The sequence below is a fragment of the Desmodus rotundus genome, chromosome 11 (assembly GCF_022682495.2).
Source record: "Desmodus rotundus isolate HL8 chromosome 11, HLdesRot8A.1, whole genome shotgun sequence".
Taxonomy (NCBI): Eukaryota; Metazoa; Chordata; class Mammalia; order Chiroptera; family Phyllostomidae; genus Desmodus; species Desmodus rotundus.
The window spans coordinates 11,676,516-11,698,022 of NC_071397.1; the positions used below are offsets into that span (position 1 = coordinate 11,676,516).

General features: G+C 39.0%; 2 protein-coding genes across 12 annotated transcripts in view; one reads left to right on the forward strand and one right to left on the reverse strand.

Annotated features, from left to right (window-relative positions):
- Positions 1-8,030, reverse strand: part of SUPT3H (SPT3 homolog, SAGA and STAGA complex component) — a 439,117-nt gene extending 431,087 nt beyond the window's left edge. The window contains exons 1-3 of one of the 6 annotated variants that reach the window (XM_045192985.3): positions 7,753-8,030; positions 5,785-5,900; positions 5,606-5,678 (exon numbers count right to left, since the gene is read on the reverse strand). Coding sequence is in view for 1 of the 6 variants with exons in the window: in XM_045192983.3 (XP_045048918.1) it covers positions 4,375-4,431 (57 nt within the window). In the remaining 5 variants the exon portion in view is untranslated. Of the gene's footprint in view, positions 1-4,374; positions 4,553-5,605; positions 5,679-5,784; positions 5,901-7,584; positions 7,601-7,749 lie in introns of those variants that run through there. The other 5 variants (XM_045192984.3, XM_045192987.3, XM_045192983.3 and 2 more) reach the window with 5 other exon arrangements.
- RUNX2 (RUNX family transcription factor 2) overlaps positions 1-21,507 on the forward strand; it is a 315,354-nt gene that overhangs the window by 40,379 nt on the left and 253,468 nt on the right. The gene's annotated exons all lie outside the window — the stretch shown is intronic.

Below are 21,507 nucleotides of genomic sequence, written 5' to 3' on the forward strand. Positions count from 1 at the left end.
TCCAATGGCTCCCCTTTGCCTGGAAGACAAAACTTGTCTCACTGGACCTCTCCAGCATCCTTTCCTAGGGCAGTCAGATCAAACATTCATTATCTCCTGAATCACTGCAGGTTCTTTTGAACCATTACAGTTCTTCCTGCTTGCAATACCTTGTTCCCTCTACACCTATCTGTATCCAAGTGGTCTAGAAAAGCGTGACCTAAACTCAGAATCACCGAGAAACCTTCCCAGTGGCACAACCATCAGGAATTTTCCCTTCTCTGACATCTAATTGTTTTAGTTTACTAATTCTTTTGGTTTAACATTAAATATTTTAGTGCATATTAATTTAGTTTATTAATAAACCTCTGCCCCATAATCTCTCCAACCACTGGCAAATGATAATACCGCCTACTTCACAGAGAAATAATAAGCTTTTATTCAGTAACTCCCTCCACTCTTCTCTACTTAACGTATTTTCTATTGATTCCCTCCTCTTACAATAAAGGCACCCCTTTATTTAAAGCCAAAGCACCACCTGTGCTCTGGCTTATACATTCATAACTATTTATTGAACACCTGCTACAGGCCAAACACTGTTGTTAAGAGCTAGGGATATGGCAGCAACTAAGCTAGACAAAATAGATACAATATAATATAAGGAGAAAAGCACATAAATGTAATTTGAGGTCATGACAAATGCTATGAAAACTAAATAAGTTGATTTCAACCAGAAGGTGACATTTAATATACAATCTGAACAAAGCCAAAAGCGACTTGAAATGTTCTAGGTTTTAAAAAGGTTAACTCCACTGCTGTGAGAATACACTATAAGGAAGCAATGGTACCGCCAAGGAGACCAGTTAGAAAGTTACTGAAGTTGTGAAGACAAGAGAGAACAGTGGCCTGAATTAGTGAAACAAGTAAAGATGGTGAGAAGTGGTCAGATTTCTGGAATCTGTTTTGAAGGCAGAGTTGACTTGCTGATGGATTAGACATGGGGTGTGAGAGAAAAGTAGTCAAGGATGACTCTGAAGTTGGGACCTGAGCAACTGGTTGAACAGTGGTACCATTTCCTGAGATCCGGAAGATTGGAGAGGAGAAAGAAATTCAGTTTGGGCCATATTAAGTATGAGACAACTATGGACATTCAAGTGGACATGAAATCCTACAGAAGCTCTGTGACAGATGTCGTAAGGCAGAAAAGTGAAAATAAAGGTCATGGTCACAGGGTTTTTGTTAAGAAGAATAATTAAGCAATATAGAAGAACCAAGTGATAAGGATCTTTCAGGTTCAGTTTCTCCATCTGTCAAGAATTTGTGCCTGTCTCACAAGGGTGTTATAAAGAAGACAGTGGCTATCACATAATGGGCACTCAAAAACTGTATCTGAATTGAAAAAAATTCCACCTGTTAACTATAAAATTCCCAATCCACAGCCAAACATATAAACTGTGTTTACATATCCTAGTTGGCTACATGAGCAATTATTTTTTAAACCTGCAGAGATAGGATCCCAGAGACAGTACACTCAGAGACACAGGAAGTTATATTTTTCTTCTGTAGTCTCACATTAAGGTAGGTTTATATTCTATATGCTTTTATATCCAGTACTCTCTTATGAAAATATTGAGTTTAAAAAATCTTTTACTCTTTGCAAAATAGTTCTTAAAGTGCACTGCAAATGTGCCGACCAGATCACCCTAAAATACATAAGAGCCAAACCCAGACAAAATGGCAAGCTTACTTTTCCAATATTGAAATACTGCTATTTTCACATAAAATATTACAAAATTGAATGACTCAATGGCTAACTTTTCAGATCTATGCAAAACTTTGGAGTCAATTATACTTCTAAAAGTAAAAGGTAAGTGTATTTGACAAGGAAAATTAAACATCAAAATCTTAAACATCAAAATTCTCTTCCAAACTAGAGTCACATTTTAGAAATATTAAATCTTATGCAAAATCTCTATTAAATATAAACAATTCAATAAAATATTTGATGTGGTTAAAAACATAGTTCATATGACTAAAAAAAAGGGAGATTTATTCCCATGTAGGCATATAAAAATAGATGAATTTGTATAAGCATTTCAGAATTTATAAATGGTCTTCCACCTGTATTAGCTCATGTTTCTTCACAATCACTCTACCAACCAAGTACCTCCCCCCACCAACAAGAAAGCTAAAAGGACAAACACCGGGTGAAGGTCACAAATCTAACAAAAGAAAACAGGCTTTGATTCAGGTAGCTGATAACCTGAAATATTCAGCCCATATACATACATATTTTAACAAAAAATTCACCAATGTTTTCCCATTTTGGTGCGTTTCTTCCATTTGTAAAAGGTACCTACCTCCTTTAACACACTAAATGTGAAATTACTGAGAAGCTGTACATGTAATAGTCAGGGGACTTGTCATTAAGTTATCTCAGAAGCTGATGACTTTAAAAGTTCAGAATTCTTTCCTTAAAAGTAAATCTTAGGCAGGTGGATAAACAGCTGTAACAGACAAAAGCATAACCATGCAAATTGGCGGGAGGGGGACCAAAGACATCTGAGGTTCAGAACTACAGTTGAAAATCACTAATTTCATCCAAATCCCTCATTTTTCAGGTGAGGAAACTGAAGTCCAGAGGGGTTTCTTGAACTGCCCAAGGACACATCACTATTTAGTGATTCAGCTGGGACTAAACGGAGGTCCCCTGACTCCTGGTCCAGAGTTCTTTCTACTCTCCCACGAGGAACATACAAATAAAACTTGATCATAATTAACTCACAAGACCTCCACAATGTGTTTGTCATAGTGAACTGTGTTGTGAAGTACCTGCCTATGCCGACTCAGTTAGGCAGTAAAGAGCTGAGCTCTGGAGTTCAAATACAGACTCTAACACTTACCACGTGACCTTGGGCAAGTCACATCCCTGCCTCAGTTCCCTCATCTTTAAAGTGGAAATTAAAAATACTCTTCTCATAGGTTACATGAAATAATATTTACAAAGCACTTAGGACTGTGCCTGGTATATGAAAACTCTCAATTCACGATGATGATGATGATGATAACAGTAATGATGAAGTAGAAGAATCATCATCCAAGCAAAAGTATAGCTTCTCAAAAATACAGCCCAAAGTATTATCGTTAAACATGTACATTCTCAAAGAAAGAATGGTATGACTAGTAGTAGTCTTTTTTTTAATCCTCACCCGAGGACATGCTCATTGATTTTAGAGAGTGAGGAAGGGGAAGAAAGGAAGAAAGAGAGAGAGAGAGAGAGAGAGAGAGAGAGAGAGAGAGAGAGAGAGAGAGAGAAACGTCCATGGATTGCTTCCCATAGGTGCCTAAATAGGGACCAAATCACCGCACCTTAGGTACGAGTCCCGGCTGGGAATCAAACCCAAGACCCTTCAGTCTACAGGACGACAACACTATAACCAACCGAGCTACACCAGCCGGGGCAGCAGTCATCTTGTAAAGATTCAAAAACAAGTATGAAAAAGTGAAATATACAGAACTCAGTCATAAAACCTCTACAGCATTTTAAATAGCAAAAGTACACTTCAAGATTTTAAAATAATGTATAAAGTGCATTTACATATTATTTCAACTTACTGTCCTATCAATGTAACAAACACAGCATTTTTTCAACTACTGTATATTATATGCCAGATAGCATGCAATTTACATAATCATTACCTTATTTAACATTCAATATCCATTAACTACCAAATAGCTGTTATTGAAGGCAGTAGTATAATGCAAAAAATAAAAATAAAAAAATCCTGACCATCAGTTCCAGAAAAGGCATTAGTATCACCTCTTAAGTGGGAATGACATATTTGAATGAATAAATGAGATGTAGCACTTAGCACAATTAAGTGCCCATGAAAATGTTGGTTCTCTCTTAGCAGTAGTACGGAGTTGTTTAGCACCATTACTGTGGCTTACAGTACTATTTGTTAAAGAAAACATTTTGGGTAATGATGCCTATTATATTCTATATGCTGTTTCGCAAATTAAAACATACAATTTTTGCAGATTTAGGTTCAGTCTTTAGTGGAGGTAGTAGGTAGACAAGTTGAAATAAACTAAATATAAATTATTTGTAAAACAAGACAACAATTTATGTAATTCTCATTTGAAGCCTCCAACTATCCTGTGAGGAGGTGGAATGAGGTTAGGTACTAATTCCATTTTACTCATGAGGAAATTGGGACTCAGGAAAGTACACTGCAATCACAAGGAGAGAATATAGCAAAAAAGGACCAAACCTAGGTTTTCAAAAATAGTATTAAGTGCTCTTTGCACCCATCCACAATGCGTCTCAGAACATTAATATCTCTTCCAGACGCATTAATTAATAACCTTAAAACTAGAGCAGGCGATACTTACTGAATAGTTGCTTCTTTTGTGCTTCGCTGCACCAACACTCCACGTGACTGACCTCATTTAACCATCAGAAAAGCGAGGACTCAAACTAAGTGTGTCTCTCAATAAAATATTTTCTTCACTGTAGTATAAATTCAATTAGTATAATAATGCATTTGGCTGAATTATTTTTCTTTACTCTTTTTTTTTAAGAGTTTATGTATTTCTTTTGAGAGAGAAGGGAAGGGAAGGAGAGAGAGGGAGAGAAACATCAGTGTGTGGTTGCCTCTCAAGGGCCCCGTACTAGGGACCTGGCCTACAACCCGGGCATGCGCCCTAGCTGGGAATTGAAACAGTGACCCTTTGGTTCACAGGCCCGCACTCAGTCCACTGAGCCACACCAGCCAGGGCTTTTCACTACTCTTTAAGTAAACTATAAGCCAAATCTTCCTTTAACATTCTAATATATACCAAGCAGATTTCTGACTGATTTCACTATTCAACCTCATCATAAAATAAAATGGGCATTTATTGTCAACAAGAATACTCAATCTTCTGATTTAATTGAATGGCCTCTTTTCGATCTCCCATACCAAAAATTATTTTTTTAGAGAGAACCAAAAGTCAAGCTGCCCAAGATTTGTATCCAATTATAAGGGAAAAAGCAAAATTTTTAAATTTCCAGTGGCTTAAAGAACAAGTCACTTGCTGGTCTTATTCCAGATATCTCATCTATTACTTAAGCTCAAAGGCAATAACTGTCACTACTTAAAAGCAAGTACATTTCTAGGATTGCAATATGGTTAATCCTCCTAAAATTACATATTTCAAAAAACCTAAAAATAGGGTGGCCATGTTATTATGTGGTTCCAACTGGGGCACTTTTGACAGTGAACAGGGCTCTTTAATAATTATACTGAGACAAACAGACTCTAATAATGAGTGTCCCAGAAGAAGTGGGGGATAAGTCACCCTACATAAGAGCAACCATTTTGATTTGCATGTAATGGCTTATTCTCTGCATATGCTTAATTCATGAGCTTTAAATTCTGTTTCAGATCTAGTGATTTTCTTCAGCCTTGAAACCAAGGTCATCATCTTACAGACATCACGCCAGAGTTAAGGGTGCTATCTCTAAAGTTGTTTTTTAAGCTTTACTTTCAAACTTAACTTTATAAACATTTGCTTGAAAATGAAACACCTACATATTTCACAAAAAATAATCTTGTAAAATATCACCAAATTTCAGACTTACCTCTTCAAAAATTTTGAACACTAATAACCTGATAACCACAAAACTGCTTCTAAGATGGCCCAGTACTCAGAAGCTGAAAACAAAAAAACGAAAACAAAAACAAAAAAACCACCATCTTTCAAATAAGAAAAAAAACCTTCAAGAATAAAAGGGTTGAAAAGCTTTCACTGAAAACTAACCGAAGTGATAAAAGACAGAGGAACCCATGGTCACAACACACTGTAGTGGTAATTAAAGGGAACTCCAGTTAGTATTGTTATGGCTCTGCAAATGGATCCAGCATTAGCTGTACAACCTAGGAAACAAAAGAATGCTCTGCTTTAATTTGTAAAGCTGTAAATAACTACTAACAGACCCATGCTTTGAACTACAGTACTTTAATGAAAGGCATTATTTGAATATAATTATGATTCCCCAAGGCAGCGATTTTCAACCTTTTTCATCTCATGGCACACATAAACTAATCACTAAAATTCTACAGCACACCAAAAAACACATTATATTTTTTGCCAGCCTGATAAAAAAAAAATAGGTATGATTTTGATTCATTCACCCGGGACGGCTATTGTTATGTTGGCGGTTGTCAGTTTCTTATTTGACAGTCTGAGGAAAAAAGAGGTTAGTGCTCCTGACTACATAGTCAGGTAGTGCATGCTTTCAATATGCTTGTGGCACACAGGTGTGCCTGCTGAGGCACACCAGTTGAAAAATTGCTGCCCTAAGGCAATAAATGTTCCAAGAGTTGGCTTTTTTGACTTAAAACTCAGCCAAAGCAAGAAGTGGAAGGAGTTTCAAAGTCTAAATTCTTGACCTTATGTTGTGCAACAGGGCAGTCACTAGCCACATGTCACAATTTATATTTTAATTAATATAAAATTAAAAATTAACTTCCTCAGCACACCAGCCACATTTCTAATGCTTAAGAGCCACTTATGTCTTAGTGGACACCATATTAGGACAGCACAGATTATTACAGAATATTTTCAAGACAGAAAGTTCTATTGGGCAGTGATGCTCTAGACCTATGCTGCTCTAGATCCTGAATATTTCTAGAGGCAAGAAACTTGCAATAAAGTGCCTTCTGTTTTTGCAAAGTACTGTCAGGAAACCTTCCTCACACTCAGTCAAATCCAGCCTCTCTGTAATTTACACTAGAAATTCCCAAAGTTCCGTCCACAATTTGGTCTGCAAGTAAATCTTCACAGAGCTAACTTAATTCCACCTACAAAGTTCTGCCCCTTGTGTATGCCATATTTAGATCCTAGGTCTTATTCATCCACATAAATATTCACCTTCCAAAGAAACAGTTCAAAGTTTCTATTAGCCGCCTGGAGTTATGCTAATTAACCCACGTGTCCAGGATCGGTTCTGAGCGTCACTATTACATTCCACTGTCCCTGTAAATCCACTCTCGTTTGTCAGACCAAATGTTTTGATTGACTTTTAATTTAAAAAACAAGCTCACAGTCATTCTGAATTTCTTAAAACATGGAGATCGAAATTAATTACTATTACCATGTAGCCGATCAGTGCCTGGCGCTGTTCTAAGCATTTAACGTGTTATTACTTCGTATCATCCTCACGATTCTAAGCTAAACTACTACTATCCCTATTTTACAGACCAAAACACCCAGCCAAAGACATGCTACATGATTTCCCTGGGAGTCACGGCTGTGGGCTCGCCCCATAGAGAAGAGTCGATCTTTTCCTTTTTCTAAATGCTACCCTTCTAACTCTACCTAATTCGTCTTCCACCCTGCCCATAGACCAATTTCTTTTAAGGATTTTTCCAAAACAACACTACCCAAATGACACGCAGAAGGTGTTTCTTACACCCCCGCAGCTCCCGCTCGCCTGCCCCACTCCCTCGCCCCATGCCCACCCTCCCGTGGGGAGGAGTCAAGAGCCAACTCCACACCCCGCGGGACAACCCGGGCGCCGCGTCGGGCCAGCGCCTCTCCCGACCGTCTTCCCTTTACCCCTCCAGTGCCATCGCCAATTTTACTCCCCCGCGGCCGCCCTAGGGCAGAGGCCAGGGTGGGGCCGGCGCCGGGGCCCTGAGTAGCTGGGCTCGCCGCGCAGCATCCCTCCCAGTTCCCATCCCCTGCCCCGCCCGCCCCCGCACCGCCCCCAACGCCACCAACAACCTCTGCTTTAAGAACACTTGTAGGCACTGCTGCGCGTCCCGCGTGGAGAATGTGGGGGTGGAGATGGTGCGGTTTCTGCTGCTGCGGCCCGGGACACGCTTGGATAGGGGCGGGGTGGGAGTGGGCTGAGAGTGTAGAAAGGGAAAAAGTGTTTCGGCTGGAGCGGGGTTCGCGGGGGTGGGGGAAAGATGGCGTGAGCCCGACTCGCACTGTAGGGCGTGGGTTGCGGAGACCGAGGAAGGAGTGCTACGAACGCCCCCACACCGGCGGCCCTGGCGCTGGCGCATGCGCGTTCGGCCAGGTGGCGCGCGGTCTTATTTCCTAAGCAAGCCACTTCCGCCACGCTCGTTGGGGGCGGAGCATCGTGGAGCGCTGGGGTGGCCGCTTTCACCGCGGGCACTGGGCGTGGCCCGCAGGCCCTCAAGACTGGTGACCCTGAGCTTGGCTAGGGCCTTAGAGCAGGGCTACTGGAAGAGGAGTGGGGATGAGCTGAGAGAATCAAAAGGTGTTCAGGGGCCAGTCTTGCATTCTTTAACAATGGAGCTGAAGAGGGAATCAGTGACCGACAACTGGGACTTTGTTTCCAAGTTCAGGTCAGAGACTGACCCGTGTAAATTTATCTTCAGGAATTAGGGTGAACCTGGAAAGGAGCCCGATAGTGTTTTTAGCATGGTGAAGGGAAATGGAGAGATAAGAAAAGACCCGCTGCCCCAAAGGACTGCAGTGCCAGGAGAGGACATGGAACACTAGCTCCCACGCATCACCACTGCCCACTCTACCGCCTGTACAGAGTCATTAGGTGTTGGGCAAGGTGGCCTGCAGTGAAGTTTTTCTCTCTACTCGTTTTACCAAGCTCGGGCATTTAATGACCTACGTTTGAAACATTCTTTTCAGCTGCTTAAGGAGGGCTGGATTAATCATGCTTATGTCCACTATTACACTGTCAAATATACTAACGTACTTCACAGACATTCAACTACTAACCTTCAGGTCTTTTTAATCATTACTGCTTCAGTTATTTTCTTGCCTGTAAATATCTGTGTTTTGAAATAACCCCTTCCTTTCTACTATTTGCTTACAATGTTTAAAATAGCAACTTACTTTTCTCTGTGATTGTAGTTGTGTGTATAGTTGTGTGATTGTAATTGTGTCATTGTAGTTGTCTTCTGTTTTGTGTTTATTTCACGTTAATCTCCCCAACAATTCAGTATTTGCTAAATACTTAAAGTTCCAAAGGAATCAATATATTTAGGTTGTAGAAGCTCACCATAATATGTAAATCAGGACTCAATTCAATGCTGGGCAAAGTGTAGAAGATAAGGGAAAGTAAAAGAGAAAATTGTCATAATTTCTTACAAAGGAAGATTGCCTTATACAATAATTGAAAAGCCCTTTGAAGTACATTACCAAGAAACTAGGAGAAAATTAATAGAAAAATTATTACATCTAAGGAAAAATAACCTGAAGCAGATTGTCTCAATTAAAATTATGTTCAGCCTTGGCCAATGTGGCTCAGTGGATTGAGTGCAGGCCTGCAAACCAAAGGGTGACCAGTTCAATTCCCAGTCTAGGGCACAGGCCTGGAGGGCCAACCAGGTCCCCAGGGGGAGGTGCAAGAGAGGCCACCAAGCATAAATGTTTCTCTCCCTTTCTTCCTCCCTCCCTTCTCTCTAAAAGATAAATTAAATCTCTTAAAAAATAAAAATAAAAAACTAAAATTATATTCAATTAATGTGGCCATAGTAGTTCTTTTCTTGGACAGAAGCTCTATCTGCATCACATGGAGGCCAGATTTGACCTAGTCTTTCCGAATATAACCCAGATCTTCTTACTCTCGGGCTTCTGGTGTCTAGCCAATATATAATCACACAAAACAGGAGTTAAAGTGAGCCATGGAGAAAGGAAACAGTTAAACAAGGCTCTAGTCAAGGGAGCTAAAAAATTCACTCTTAGGAAATTGTAAATTGTGCTGTTGGAAGAAATCTTAGCTTTGAATTAGGATAACTCAATGTTCCTACCTCCTGGAATCTATTAAAATCCATTTCTTTAATTTTGCTTTAGCCACAATTTTGTTTGTAGTTTGAGAACACTGATGTACACAAAAGATCAAAATATTATCCTTTAGATTAATAGCAAATATCCTAAACTATCAATGCTACTAAGATATTTTAATTATAGCAAAGCTAAAACAACCTGTGGCTGAAATTAGGACATTAAGGACTATCACCTTAAGAAAAATATGTAATTTTCAAAGCATGTGGAGAAAACACACCAGGACATCAAGTGAATTGGTAACACCACAAGAATTCTCCATCCCTTGAACAAAGGTGTTAATGGCGAATAAAGCACTGTTACTGTGGACTTTTACATTTCTCTGGCATCACAGCCTTCATATAGACACACTGGTGCGAAGAGAAAGTGAACATACCTAAAGAAAAATGCCTCTTGGCAGCTTTTAAAAAATGGCTAGATCAGGTAATAAAAGAAGCCCTAATTCTCCAAATAGCAGAGGCCACGCCTACTATGGAACCATCCTGTGATAAATGGTTTTTTCCCATCATGTAAACATCATGGGGACGGTTCACTTCAAGTGACCTGCAGATTCTTTGTTCTTTTGTGATCCATGACTCTTGCTTGTGGGAAGCGTTTTCTTTCCTATAGATCAATGATTTTATCCTTTTCTAATGCTTGTATAGTAACCATGGATAGAACTACACATTGTTTAGAATTGCATATTGCATTGTTGTATATTCAGTTAACTTCCTGATATTAACTATTTTTCCATCGCAATCTTAAAGGTAACTTGCTTTAGTTTTAGAACAAGTCAGTCTGACCAAAAGGATTACTGAGTTCTCTGGTACCTGCGCAAGTCACATAGTATCGTTGGCCTTCAGTTTTCCTATCTGTAAAATGAGGTGATCAAGCCAAATAACTAAAACCTTGTAGTCATAAAAGTCTATGTTCCTTTAAAATAGGAACCAAAGGGTGGGTCTTAAAGTTGTAAAGAGTAATTTCAGAATTCATATTCGTGCTACCAAAAATTACATGAATATACATAGGGCTCCTGCTGGAGGCTGACTTGGATATTCAACTGATAATACACATATCAAAGGACCCTATAAAAAATATATACTAATCAAATACAGGGCCTGGCACAAATCATGCCCCTCTTTTATTACAAAATATTTTATTACAAAATCATAAGCATGTAATTCCGTAACATAACAATATCACGCTCAAGCAGGCCTTACTTCTGCCAGACCCTGTATATTGATACATGGGGGAGGGCACTATACAATTATTCAGGATTTAATCAAATTAGTTTCCCATACCTTCCAATTACTTTATATATTTCAAAGTAGAAAGAGCAGCACGTGATGAGAAGAAATGTTATGAATTGTACCGAGCAGCTTGTAGAACTGTTACTATGATCCATCCTTTCGGAACCTGTCATTGTAGGTTTAACCTTCCAGGATATTTTAAATTAATGCTTAGCTCCTGAGAAAATGACCATGTTTTAGAGATTCAGAGTGGGAAGGGAGTCATAGAATATCAGCGTTTCAAAGGGCCCCTGAACTCTCTAGACACATGGAAATGTAATCGCTCCCATTTCCGTGGAATCCAATACATAATACCTTTTGTGCTACAAACAAACAACCTCCACTTCCCCCTTCCATGAAGATAAAGTCTATTCACTGAGTGTGAGTGATGAGTGTAATTATTTCATTCATTCAACAAATATTTGGTGTGGGTCTACCACATGCCTGACATTATTCTAGGAGTTGCAGATGCAGCAGAGAACCAAACAAAAATCCATGTCATCGTCAATCTCACATACCAGTAGGAGGATTGGGACAAAATAACAAAGTAAATACTTAAATTATATAACGTGGGCAGAAGGCAATGAGTGTTACGGGGCTTGGGGGGAGATATACAACAAGGAAGGGATATGGAATGAGACGAAGCACAGGAGGAATGAGAGGATTGTGATTTTAAATCTGGAAAGCAAGATGGGCCTCACCGAGAAGGTGGCAGTTAAATAACGATTTAAAGAAGGTGAAGGAGACAACTGCAGATATCTAAAGAAAGGGCATTCCATACAATGAAAATAACCAATGCCAAAGCCCCGAAATGGGAACAGGCCTCGTAAGTTACAGTAATGGCCAAGGGTTATTTTAGCTGAAGAAGAGTGACCGAGAAAGAAAATAGTGTAATGTAAGGTTACAGAGGTACAAGGGGGTCAGGTGGCAGAAGGCCTGTGTGCCTGGGACTAGGAGGCTATTAGCAGAGGATTGACATGATGTGACTTAGCCTTTAAAATAGTCTGTAAAGTTACAGATCTTTTTGCAGTAAACCAGACAAGAGATGATGGTAGCTTGTACTCAGGTTGTTAAAATAGACACCATAAGGCATGGCTGGATTCTGGATATATTTTGAAAATCAGTACAATTTACTGACAGATCAGAATTGGGGTTCTTTTTTTTCCACATTACTTTATTATTGTCCAAGTGCACTGTCTCCATTTTCTCTCCACCACTCCCCCCTACCCCAGAGAATTGGGGTTCTTGCGAAAGAGAGGAAGCAAGGAAGGCTCTAAGTGTTCTGAGAAACTAGAAAAATGCATTTGCCATTGACTAAGATGGCAAAGACTGGGGACGGAGTGGGTTGGGTGGGTATAAGAGATCAAGAAACCAGTTTTAGGTATCAGTAAGTAATTAAGGCCTGGCCAGTGTGGCTTGGTCGGTTGGAGCAATTCTCCCATGCGCTGAAGGGCCACAGGTTCCATTTCCGGTCGGGGCACATGCCTAGGTTAAGGGTTCAGGACCCACTTGGGATGCATGTGGGAGGCAACCAATTGATGTTTCCCTCACGTGGAGGTCTGTCTGTCTGTCTCTCTCATCAATAAATATATTTTTAAAGAATCACTTTATAAAATATAAGTAATTAAGTACAGTGTTTGTACTACCTGTAATGTTTTTGTCATCATGAGTAGGTTCTTATGGAAATGAAGGAAAATTTGTATGTGTAACTTTTTATAATAATAATTTATTTTCTAATCCTGCTCCCATAACAGAGGTCCATCTAGGTCTGTATAACATACGACAAGGAATATTTTACTTTTGTGTAAAGAAGACGTGAGGAAAGCTGGACATCCCCTGCCCGAAAATAAATCAATAACTAACTATTTGGTGGGGGAGTCAGTCTGTCAATCTGTAACAGAAAAGTGGAGACAAATATAGAGAAACATCCAGTTCCCCCAAGTATTTTCATTGAAATATTTGATGTAAGCCAGGATATTTTCAATGAATTACTTGAATAACTGCCTCCACTTTATTGCATATACATTTTTTTATTGCACATGGAAACAGGGCCAAAAATTAATCAATGCCACAGGTGAAATAAACCACAGTATGGCTAACGCAACCTGTGATTCCTAGTTCACACTCTGAAGCTGCATGCAATGAACCTATTCTGTTAAGGAGTGCTCAGATCAACTGTTAAATAGTGACCAGAGAACTATATCAACATATTTGACCAAGTTCTTTTTACTTATGCAGCATAAACTATGTTTTCTCTTTGCAGAATATATTTAAAACAACCTTATTCAGTGAGGTATAGTGCAGAAAGTATGGGGTTTGGTGCCATTGACTAGCCACATTACCCTGGACAAGTTACTCAACCTGTCAGAAAATATGTAACTATTACACTGTAAAGAACATCTATGTGGTAGGGTTATTATCAGGATTTAAATGAATAGCTCCTGACATATTGAAAATATTCAGGAATGTGTAGTTACTATTTTCCAGTTTTTAATTAGCTATTGAATAATTTCATGATGTTTGTATTTTTGATGCATTAGACATCAAAATGAATTAAATACAAGAATCCCATCTTAAGTTTTAGGGTTTTATGTTTTCTGAATTCAATAAATATGTATCAATATGACAATTATTCTTTTAACAAATATTTATTGAGGACCCATTTAAGCACATCAGTCATTGTTAGGCCTTGGAGAAATAATGATAACACTGAGTTCCTGCCCTTAAAAAGTAGATAAATTTAGGAGTGACAAAAGTACATAAACAAGAGCAAAGCTGCTATAATAATATGGGGTGGCAAAAATAGGTATACAGTTGTTCGTATGGAAAATAATACAATAGTTAGCCCTGCCTGGTGTGGCTCAGTGGATTGAGAGCCGGCCTGTAAACCCAAAGGTCCCCAATTTAATCCCCAGTCAGGGCACATGCCTGGGGAGAGGTAAAAGCTAGAATATCGTCTGGCATTCAACAGAGTAGATTGGGGAACCAGCAGCATATACCATACAACACACAGCATTCCACACACATCGCTTATATGTGGGATTTAGCCCTGTTCCTAGATTTGCCCTAAAAGTGTTCTCACAAGGATCTGTGTGGTCACAGCTGAAGCCAATAGGAGACAGTGAAATGACCGAGACAGCATGTATTGAACAAAGAGAAGTGAGTCAAAGACTGGATTTTGGACACCCACATTCTTTGGGAGAGGGTAAGGAAGAGGCTTACAAAGAACACTGAGAAGGTGGTAGTGTCACAGAAACCAGGAGAACAGAGAGTTCTGGAGGGAGATTAATGGTTCTTAGTAAGAATTAGAGTGAATTGAATTTAGCCAGTTCCAAATAACCTTTGGCAAAGCAGCATCAATAGAGAAATTAGAAACTTCGTTGTAGAGACTTGAAAAGAGAAAAGTAAATAAGAGAATTGAGATATAAAGTGAGTTATTCTTTCCAAGAAAGTGGCCTGTGAAAATAAAGAGAGTGGGGAGAGAAATACTCAGGACCACAGGATAGATTTTCAAGATCAAGGACTTGAGCATATTTACAAGCTATGGAGAAGAAACTGGTAAAGAGGGGAGGATTGAACACTCGAGACAGAAGACAGCCAATGACAGAAGCTCTACAATGCATAGATGGAATTAGGTCCTGGAAGACTTGGGAAGATTTTTGATCAAGAGTCCAGGAAGCAAGAGCAGCCTTAAAATGGAAAGGGGATAGACTGGGGAAAGGAATGAGAACTTGAGGTGGTTCATACCTAATGACTCCAATTTTCCCTGTAGGAAAGCTGGGATGCTGAAAAAGTAGCGATGATATAGTGAAAGGGGTACAAGGTGATGAAGTTTTGTAGGCCCATTGGAGAATGGGGAAGAGCTAACCAAGAGCTTACTTACTAAATTGAAGACAGCTCGGGGAACAGAACAGTGGTTTTTAAAGTATGGTTGCAACATCTATATCTCCTTAGTGAAAATTTGGGTCCACCTCATAACTACAAGCTCAGAAACTGAAGGCTGAGCTCAGAAATATGCTTTAACAGCCCTTCAGGTGACTTGAGATTCACTAATGTCTGAGAATGACGTTTACAGAACATGGGACTTGCCCCTACTAGCGAGGAAGTGATAACGCACGGACTACGCCACTTCATCACATTCTCATCACTTTTTAGTAAAAAGCATTTGTTCAGGACAATATCTCTAAGGATTTTTAAAACCCTGCTAGTTTGTTTCTGGAAATAGATGTCATATAAGGTTTAAAAATTTGAACAAAAATAATCCTTTCTTCCACGCTTTACAAAGCAGACGTGTACTATAAAACATTTTTGCCTTTCTCCTCAATTTGTACATTTATAATAGAGAAAAAATTGTTCACTGCATCAAAAGCATTCAGTAACTCACTGTAAGCAGTAGTTCTCAAATTATGCTCCTGGGCTAGTATCATCCCGCTGTAATTAAATAAGAGTGGGCCCTGACTGGTGTGGTTCAGTGGACTGAGCATGGGCTGCAGACCAAAGGGTGGCCTGTTCGATTCCCAGTCAGGGTACATGCCTGGGTTGCAGGCCAGGTCCCCAGTAGGGGGTGCTCGAGAGGCAACCACACACTGATATTTCTCTCCCTCTCTTTCTCCTTCTTTTCCCCTCTCTCTTTAAAAAAGAAAAAAAAAAGAATAAAGAATAGTGGTCATTTCTCAATTCATGGGAGAAAGTTTATGAATTTTCTCAATTTTAAGTTCTTCCATAATATTTTTTTTAACTCTTGGCCGTTGCAACTGATTACCTTGCAGCAAATGCTAATAGATTACGAAATAACTGAAAAAATAGTAAGTGAATGTTAATGAAATGTGAAGTTAGCCAGTCAAGGCTAGTGTAATAGTTTCTCTACAGTTGAACACATGTTCATGGCTGTGGTTTTTATATTACATACCAGTAATACAGTCATTGTCTACTGCCATCGTTCCCACAATGTTGCCTTTGCAGAAATATTTGCAACTTGGAACTGCTTTCAGGATCTGAGGGAAGTTCTTTTGAATACCCTAAACAATGGACAAGCTAACAGTCATGGCCTAGAAGGATCTTAAAGGCTTATTTGACAGTCAGATATGTAGGTGGGTGATTAAGAAGAGGGGTTAGTTAGTCACAAAGCCTAGCAAAAGGAGAATTAGAATAAGTTGCCATGACATGTTCACTTACTGTAGAGATGAGTGGGAAAAGATAAATGGGTTAGGCTGTCAGAGCCCTAAAATAATTCAATGGTCCCTAACTCCCCTTATCTTGATTCCTTTGTGACCAGTAATGTTTAGATATTTTGGCTTCTAGGAAGCTTCCCGAATGAATGATGTGTGATCAGGCTGATAGGAAGGCTCATTTGACCCAATAGTTATGTTTCTTCCTGCCAATCAGTGACTCAGCATTTTGGGTTTTATGCTGGACCTCTTAGGAGGCAGAGTGAGCCAGCTCTGGAACAGTGATAATGGTGCCTGGTGACAACTGGGGAGTCAAACCCCAAACTCCAACTCTACTGTGAGCAGCTCAGGCAGCCCTCTTAGGGGGCAGCACCCCGACCTGGAAACCTGCTTTTCTTCTGAACAACTACAGGGAACAGATAAATTAGCATATGCTTATTCACCTCATAAAAGTGTCATTTACTTTATGCATAGTTCTTAAAACACCAGGAACTTAAAGTGGATAAGAAACTGAGAAATGACTTCTGAGTTCAGGCAGAAATTCTTCATACCTTGCTGATGTGTTGGGTTGTAAATGTGAATGTATTAAGGAATCACACATTTGAGTTTAGCAGTCAAAGGAAGGAAGGAAACAAGGTGGAAGATGGAAAGGGTAGTTGGGTAAATGGAAAGAGGTTTGGTTGTTTTGTTTTGGGGTTCTTCCCAAGCCCCCCACCATGAAAGGGACACAGGATCAGGAAAAAAAGAGAAAGAGCCAATGGAAACAGAGATATGAAAGTCATTTGGTAGATGAGTGATGAGTGGGCATCCAGGCTCCGTAAGAAGAATGGGATTGTGGGGTGAAAAAGCACATTTCTTTTTCTAGAGAAAACTCCTTCAAAATTACTCTGAAATATAATATTTAGGAAACAAAACTGACAAAACTGAGTCGGCCTTATGTTGGGCACACCATGAGAAAGCAGGCTGCTTTGGGGGGGAAAGATAAATATTAACAATGCTGGGAAAAATAGAAGACAGCAGGAAAGAGGAAGACCGCATACGAGCTGGGTTGACTCCCTAAGAGAAGCCATAAGCAGGAGTCTATAGGAGCCAAGCACGGCTGTTGAGGACAGAACAGGGCACTCACCACTCACTCACAGGGTGTCAGGAGTCACAGCCGACTGGACAGCACATTAACGCACGCTTTCAAATGCATAACTTTATTATTATACAATGCCTTTACACTCTCTTCTGTCTGTTCAAGTATCTCTCAACTTTTTATATACCAAACATGGATTGCCTTTGAAATTATAGAAGGAAAACAGATGTAACCCCTGTCCTAGAGGAGCTTATCATCTAACAGGAGAAATAGACTTATAAACAAATCACAGCAGGCTTTATATGTGCACAACATACTATGGGATCATACTGAGTACAAGTTTTACTCTTAAAATATTTCAACCAATACTTCAAAACTATTTAATTCATTTGACTGGTTCCTTATCTCTTCACCAGCTTCCAGTCCTAACCTGCAGATTCCAGTATTGTTAGGTTTTTACACTTTCTTCTAAATCAGTTACAGCCACACGCATTTCGTTTGCTTGTCCAATATAAACAGTAGTAGATATTTTAGGGAATTCAGAATTATATAATACGTAATCCCTGCCTGCAAGAAATTTGCAGTCCCTTTGGGGAGATAAAGCTTATAGAACACTTTGGTTTTGCTATTTATATTTTAATATATTTTTGTTATTAATGGGATAAATAATTAGGTTGTATATCCCCCTGTAACAATTCTACCGTATTTCCCAGACAGGAGAGAGTTCAGGTTGGGAGGGTCCGAAGAGAAAGGAGACCAAGAAGTTATCAAATCAATTTGAAAACAAAACAAAACAAAAAACCCTGTATACTGGATGAATGCTCCAATCTCTCTGATTTTCAGTAGCTCGAATAATGTGTGCGTAGCTGTAGATTTTTCATTGTTGATATTTCTTCTGCTTTTTGTTCTCTGAGCTTCCTGGTCTGTGGTTTGGTGTCTGTCATTAACGTTGGAAAATTCTCAGCCATTACTCAAATATTTATTTTGTGCCTTTCTTCCTTCTCCGTCTGGTATTCCAATTACAATTACGTTACATCTTTTCTAATCATCCCACAGTTCTGGATGTGCTGTTCTGATTTTTGCATTCTTTTTCCCCTTTGCTTTTCAGTTCGGGAAGGATATACCTAATACACTTCCTATACCTCTATCAGGTATACCTAATATATCATGTGAGACAGAAATATACCTGACTGAGGTAAATAGGCCTTCAATGTGAGCTTTTGTTTTTATCTCTCCAGGAGTTAAGCTGTGTTTACTGTTGCTGTAGCCATAGTATCAGAGGCTAAATTTCCTCTAGTATCCTTGCTTTTGTTTCCCTTAGAGATTTCTTCATAAGTCAGGTCTGAGGAATTGCAGTGTTCTTTTGGGGTTTTTTTTGTTTGTTTGTTTTTGTTTGTTTGTCTTTAGCTGTAATCCTTTGTTATTATGCAGGAACCTGATTGATGTGGTGGTAAATTATGGGGCAGGAAAGTGTTCTATAATCCTATGATTAAGTTTTAGGTTTTTAGTGAGCCTGTGTCCCTAGGCTGTGACCTTCACAAGTACGTCTCATTTGTTCTCTACCCAACCCCCACCTGCCTCACCCACTCCCCGCCCCCAGTCTGGAGGGCGGGCAGAAGCAGAGCAGAATTAAGCTGAACAAAGTGCCCCGGGTGTATTTCAAAATGTCTGCTTTTCCCATCCTTCTGTGGGAAGTTCCAGGGTATTTTTCTCTGATGCTCACCCTGAGAACCCAAAGGGCCTCCTGTAGGTAAAACTCACGAATGTAGGGGGTCCTCCCAAGGGTGGGTCCCCAGGAGTTTTTATTTCTCAGGTTAGTCCCTAAGCTTAGTCTCCAGCAATTACAATTACCCTTTAAGTGCTCCTACCAGGTTCCACCCATGGTTTCTGCTCCTGGAGAGCTACGGTTGTACTTGTCTGTCCCTCCAGTGTTTCGGGCACTGGTTTGCCCTATGACCTCAATTCTCTGATGGCTCTAAGAAGAATTGTTGGTTTTCAGTTCATTTGGCTTTCTTGTTGTGAGGATGGGAGGGACAACTTCTACGCTGTTGGCCTGGAAACTGGAAATCGACTTCAATTTCATATATAAAAATAATCTATGAATATTAGAATCCTAATGCCTATTAGGTGAAGCCACTGTAGTATTCGGTGGTAGAATGACACACTGTTTAATGCTCAGATATAATTGTTGAACTCCCTGGGTGCAAGGTTTTTTTAGCTGAATCACCCAATCCATCTGAGCTCATATTTACTCATTTGTAAAATAAGAATAATATCCATTCTTCCTAAATCATAGACATACTGGGAGGGTAAAATAGGAATATATGACAAAACATTTGGACAAAAATTCAATGAAAAACACAGCAATTTCTATGGTTCTTTTCTTTATACCATAGTCTATAAAAGTAAACATTCAAATGAGTAGTACACTCTTTAACCCAAGACCTTTTTAAACTACTATATTAATTACAAGGATATTCTTTGCATTTTGAATGCATATTATTTATTTATTTATTTATTTATTTTTGGTCAGAAGGGAAGGGAGGAAGAGAGGGAGAGAAACATCAATGTGTGGTTGCCTCTCACATGTCCCGCACTGAGGACCTGGCCTGCAACCAAGGCATATGCTCTGCCTGGGAATCGAACTTGTGACCCTTTGGTTCACAGGCTGGTGCTCAATCCACTGAGCCACATCAGCCAGGGCTTGAATATATTTCTTAATTGACTAACTGTTTTAAAATTATGGTAGATAATAAATCTGAATAGGTATGATCTAATGACAGGCAATTATAAAACTTTAGTATAGAAAACTAATATTATACTATTGAATGCATTTGTTAAAATAAATATTATATAAAACAGAAATAGATTCTGTATTAATAATAAAAATATCTGAGATTTTTAGTCACATAATTGTCTAGGATTTTTTAAGGTTTTTAAAAAAAGTAATTATTTTTATTGTTGTTCAAGTACAGTTTTAAAGCTTTATTGAGGTGTAATTTACACATCATAGCATCCACTTATTTTTATTGTATGGTTTTTGTAAGTTTACTAAGTGGTACAGCTATGACCATAATCCAGTTTTAGAACATTTCCATCACCCTTATAGACTTCTTTGTGCCCATTTACAGTTAATCCCTGCTCCCATTCCCAGCCCTGGATGACCACTAATTTACTTTCTGTCTCTGTAGATTTGCTTATTCCGGACATTTCACATAAATAGAATGGTATAATATGTGGCTGTTTTTGTCTGGCTTCTTTCATTTGGCATAGTCGTCTTCCAGCCTATACCAGTATTTCATTCCCTTTTATTGCTGAATAACAGTATTATTGAATGGACTTAACACATTTTATTTTTTGTATCTATCAGTTGGTGGACAATTGGGTCATGTCCACTTTTTGGCTATTGTAAATAATACTTCTATGAATAATACTTATGCATACTTGAATACAATTTTTGTGTAGATATGTGCTTTTATTTCTCTTGGGATAAACCTAAGAGTGGAATTGCTGGGTCATATGGTAATTTTATGTTTAACATTTTAAGAAATGGTCAAACTGTGGCTGTGCCATTTAACATTCCTACCAGCAATGTCTGAGGATTCTGATTGCTCCACATTCTTATTAACATTTGTTATTTTTTGTTTAATTATAGACATTTTAGGAGGTGTGAAATAATTTCTCATAGTGGATTTAATTTGCATTTTCCTAGTGATTAGTGATGCAAGACTTGTGATACTCATTAATATTTTAGGAAAGGCATATAAGGCTACTTGTATACCTTCTCTGGTGAAATGTGTATTCAAAACTTTTTCTAGTCATATGATAAAACCAAAATTAAAGAATTATAGATACATTATTTGGATTCAGTTTGATTTTTTATTCAAGCATTGCACATACACATTAGATACGGTCATGGTACACTTAATTATCTTCAAACTTATGAAATAAGAACAACACTACAGAATATCAATATTGACCTGCTGAAGTCTTCAGCGGCAACAATCTTATCTCATCTTGGTATTCCCTGCACCTAACACTGAACCTAGCATCGTGCCTAAAACATTTTGTGAGTTTAATGGATGTTTTTTTAAAGTATATTTTATTGATTATGCTATTATAGTTTTCCCAATTTTTCCCCCTTATCCCCCCTCCATCCTGCACCCCCCAACCCTCCTGCTTCCCCCCT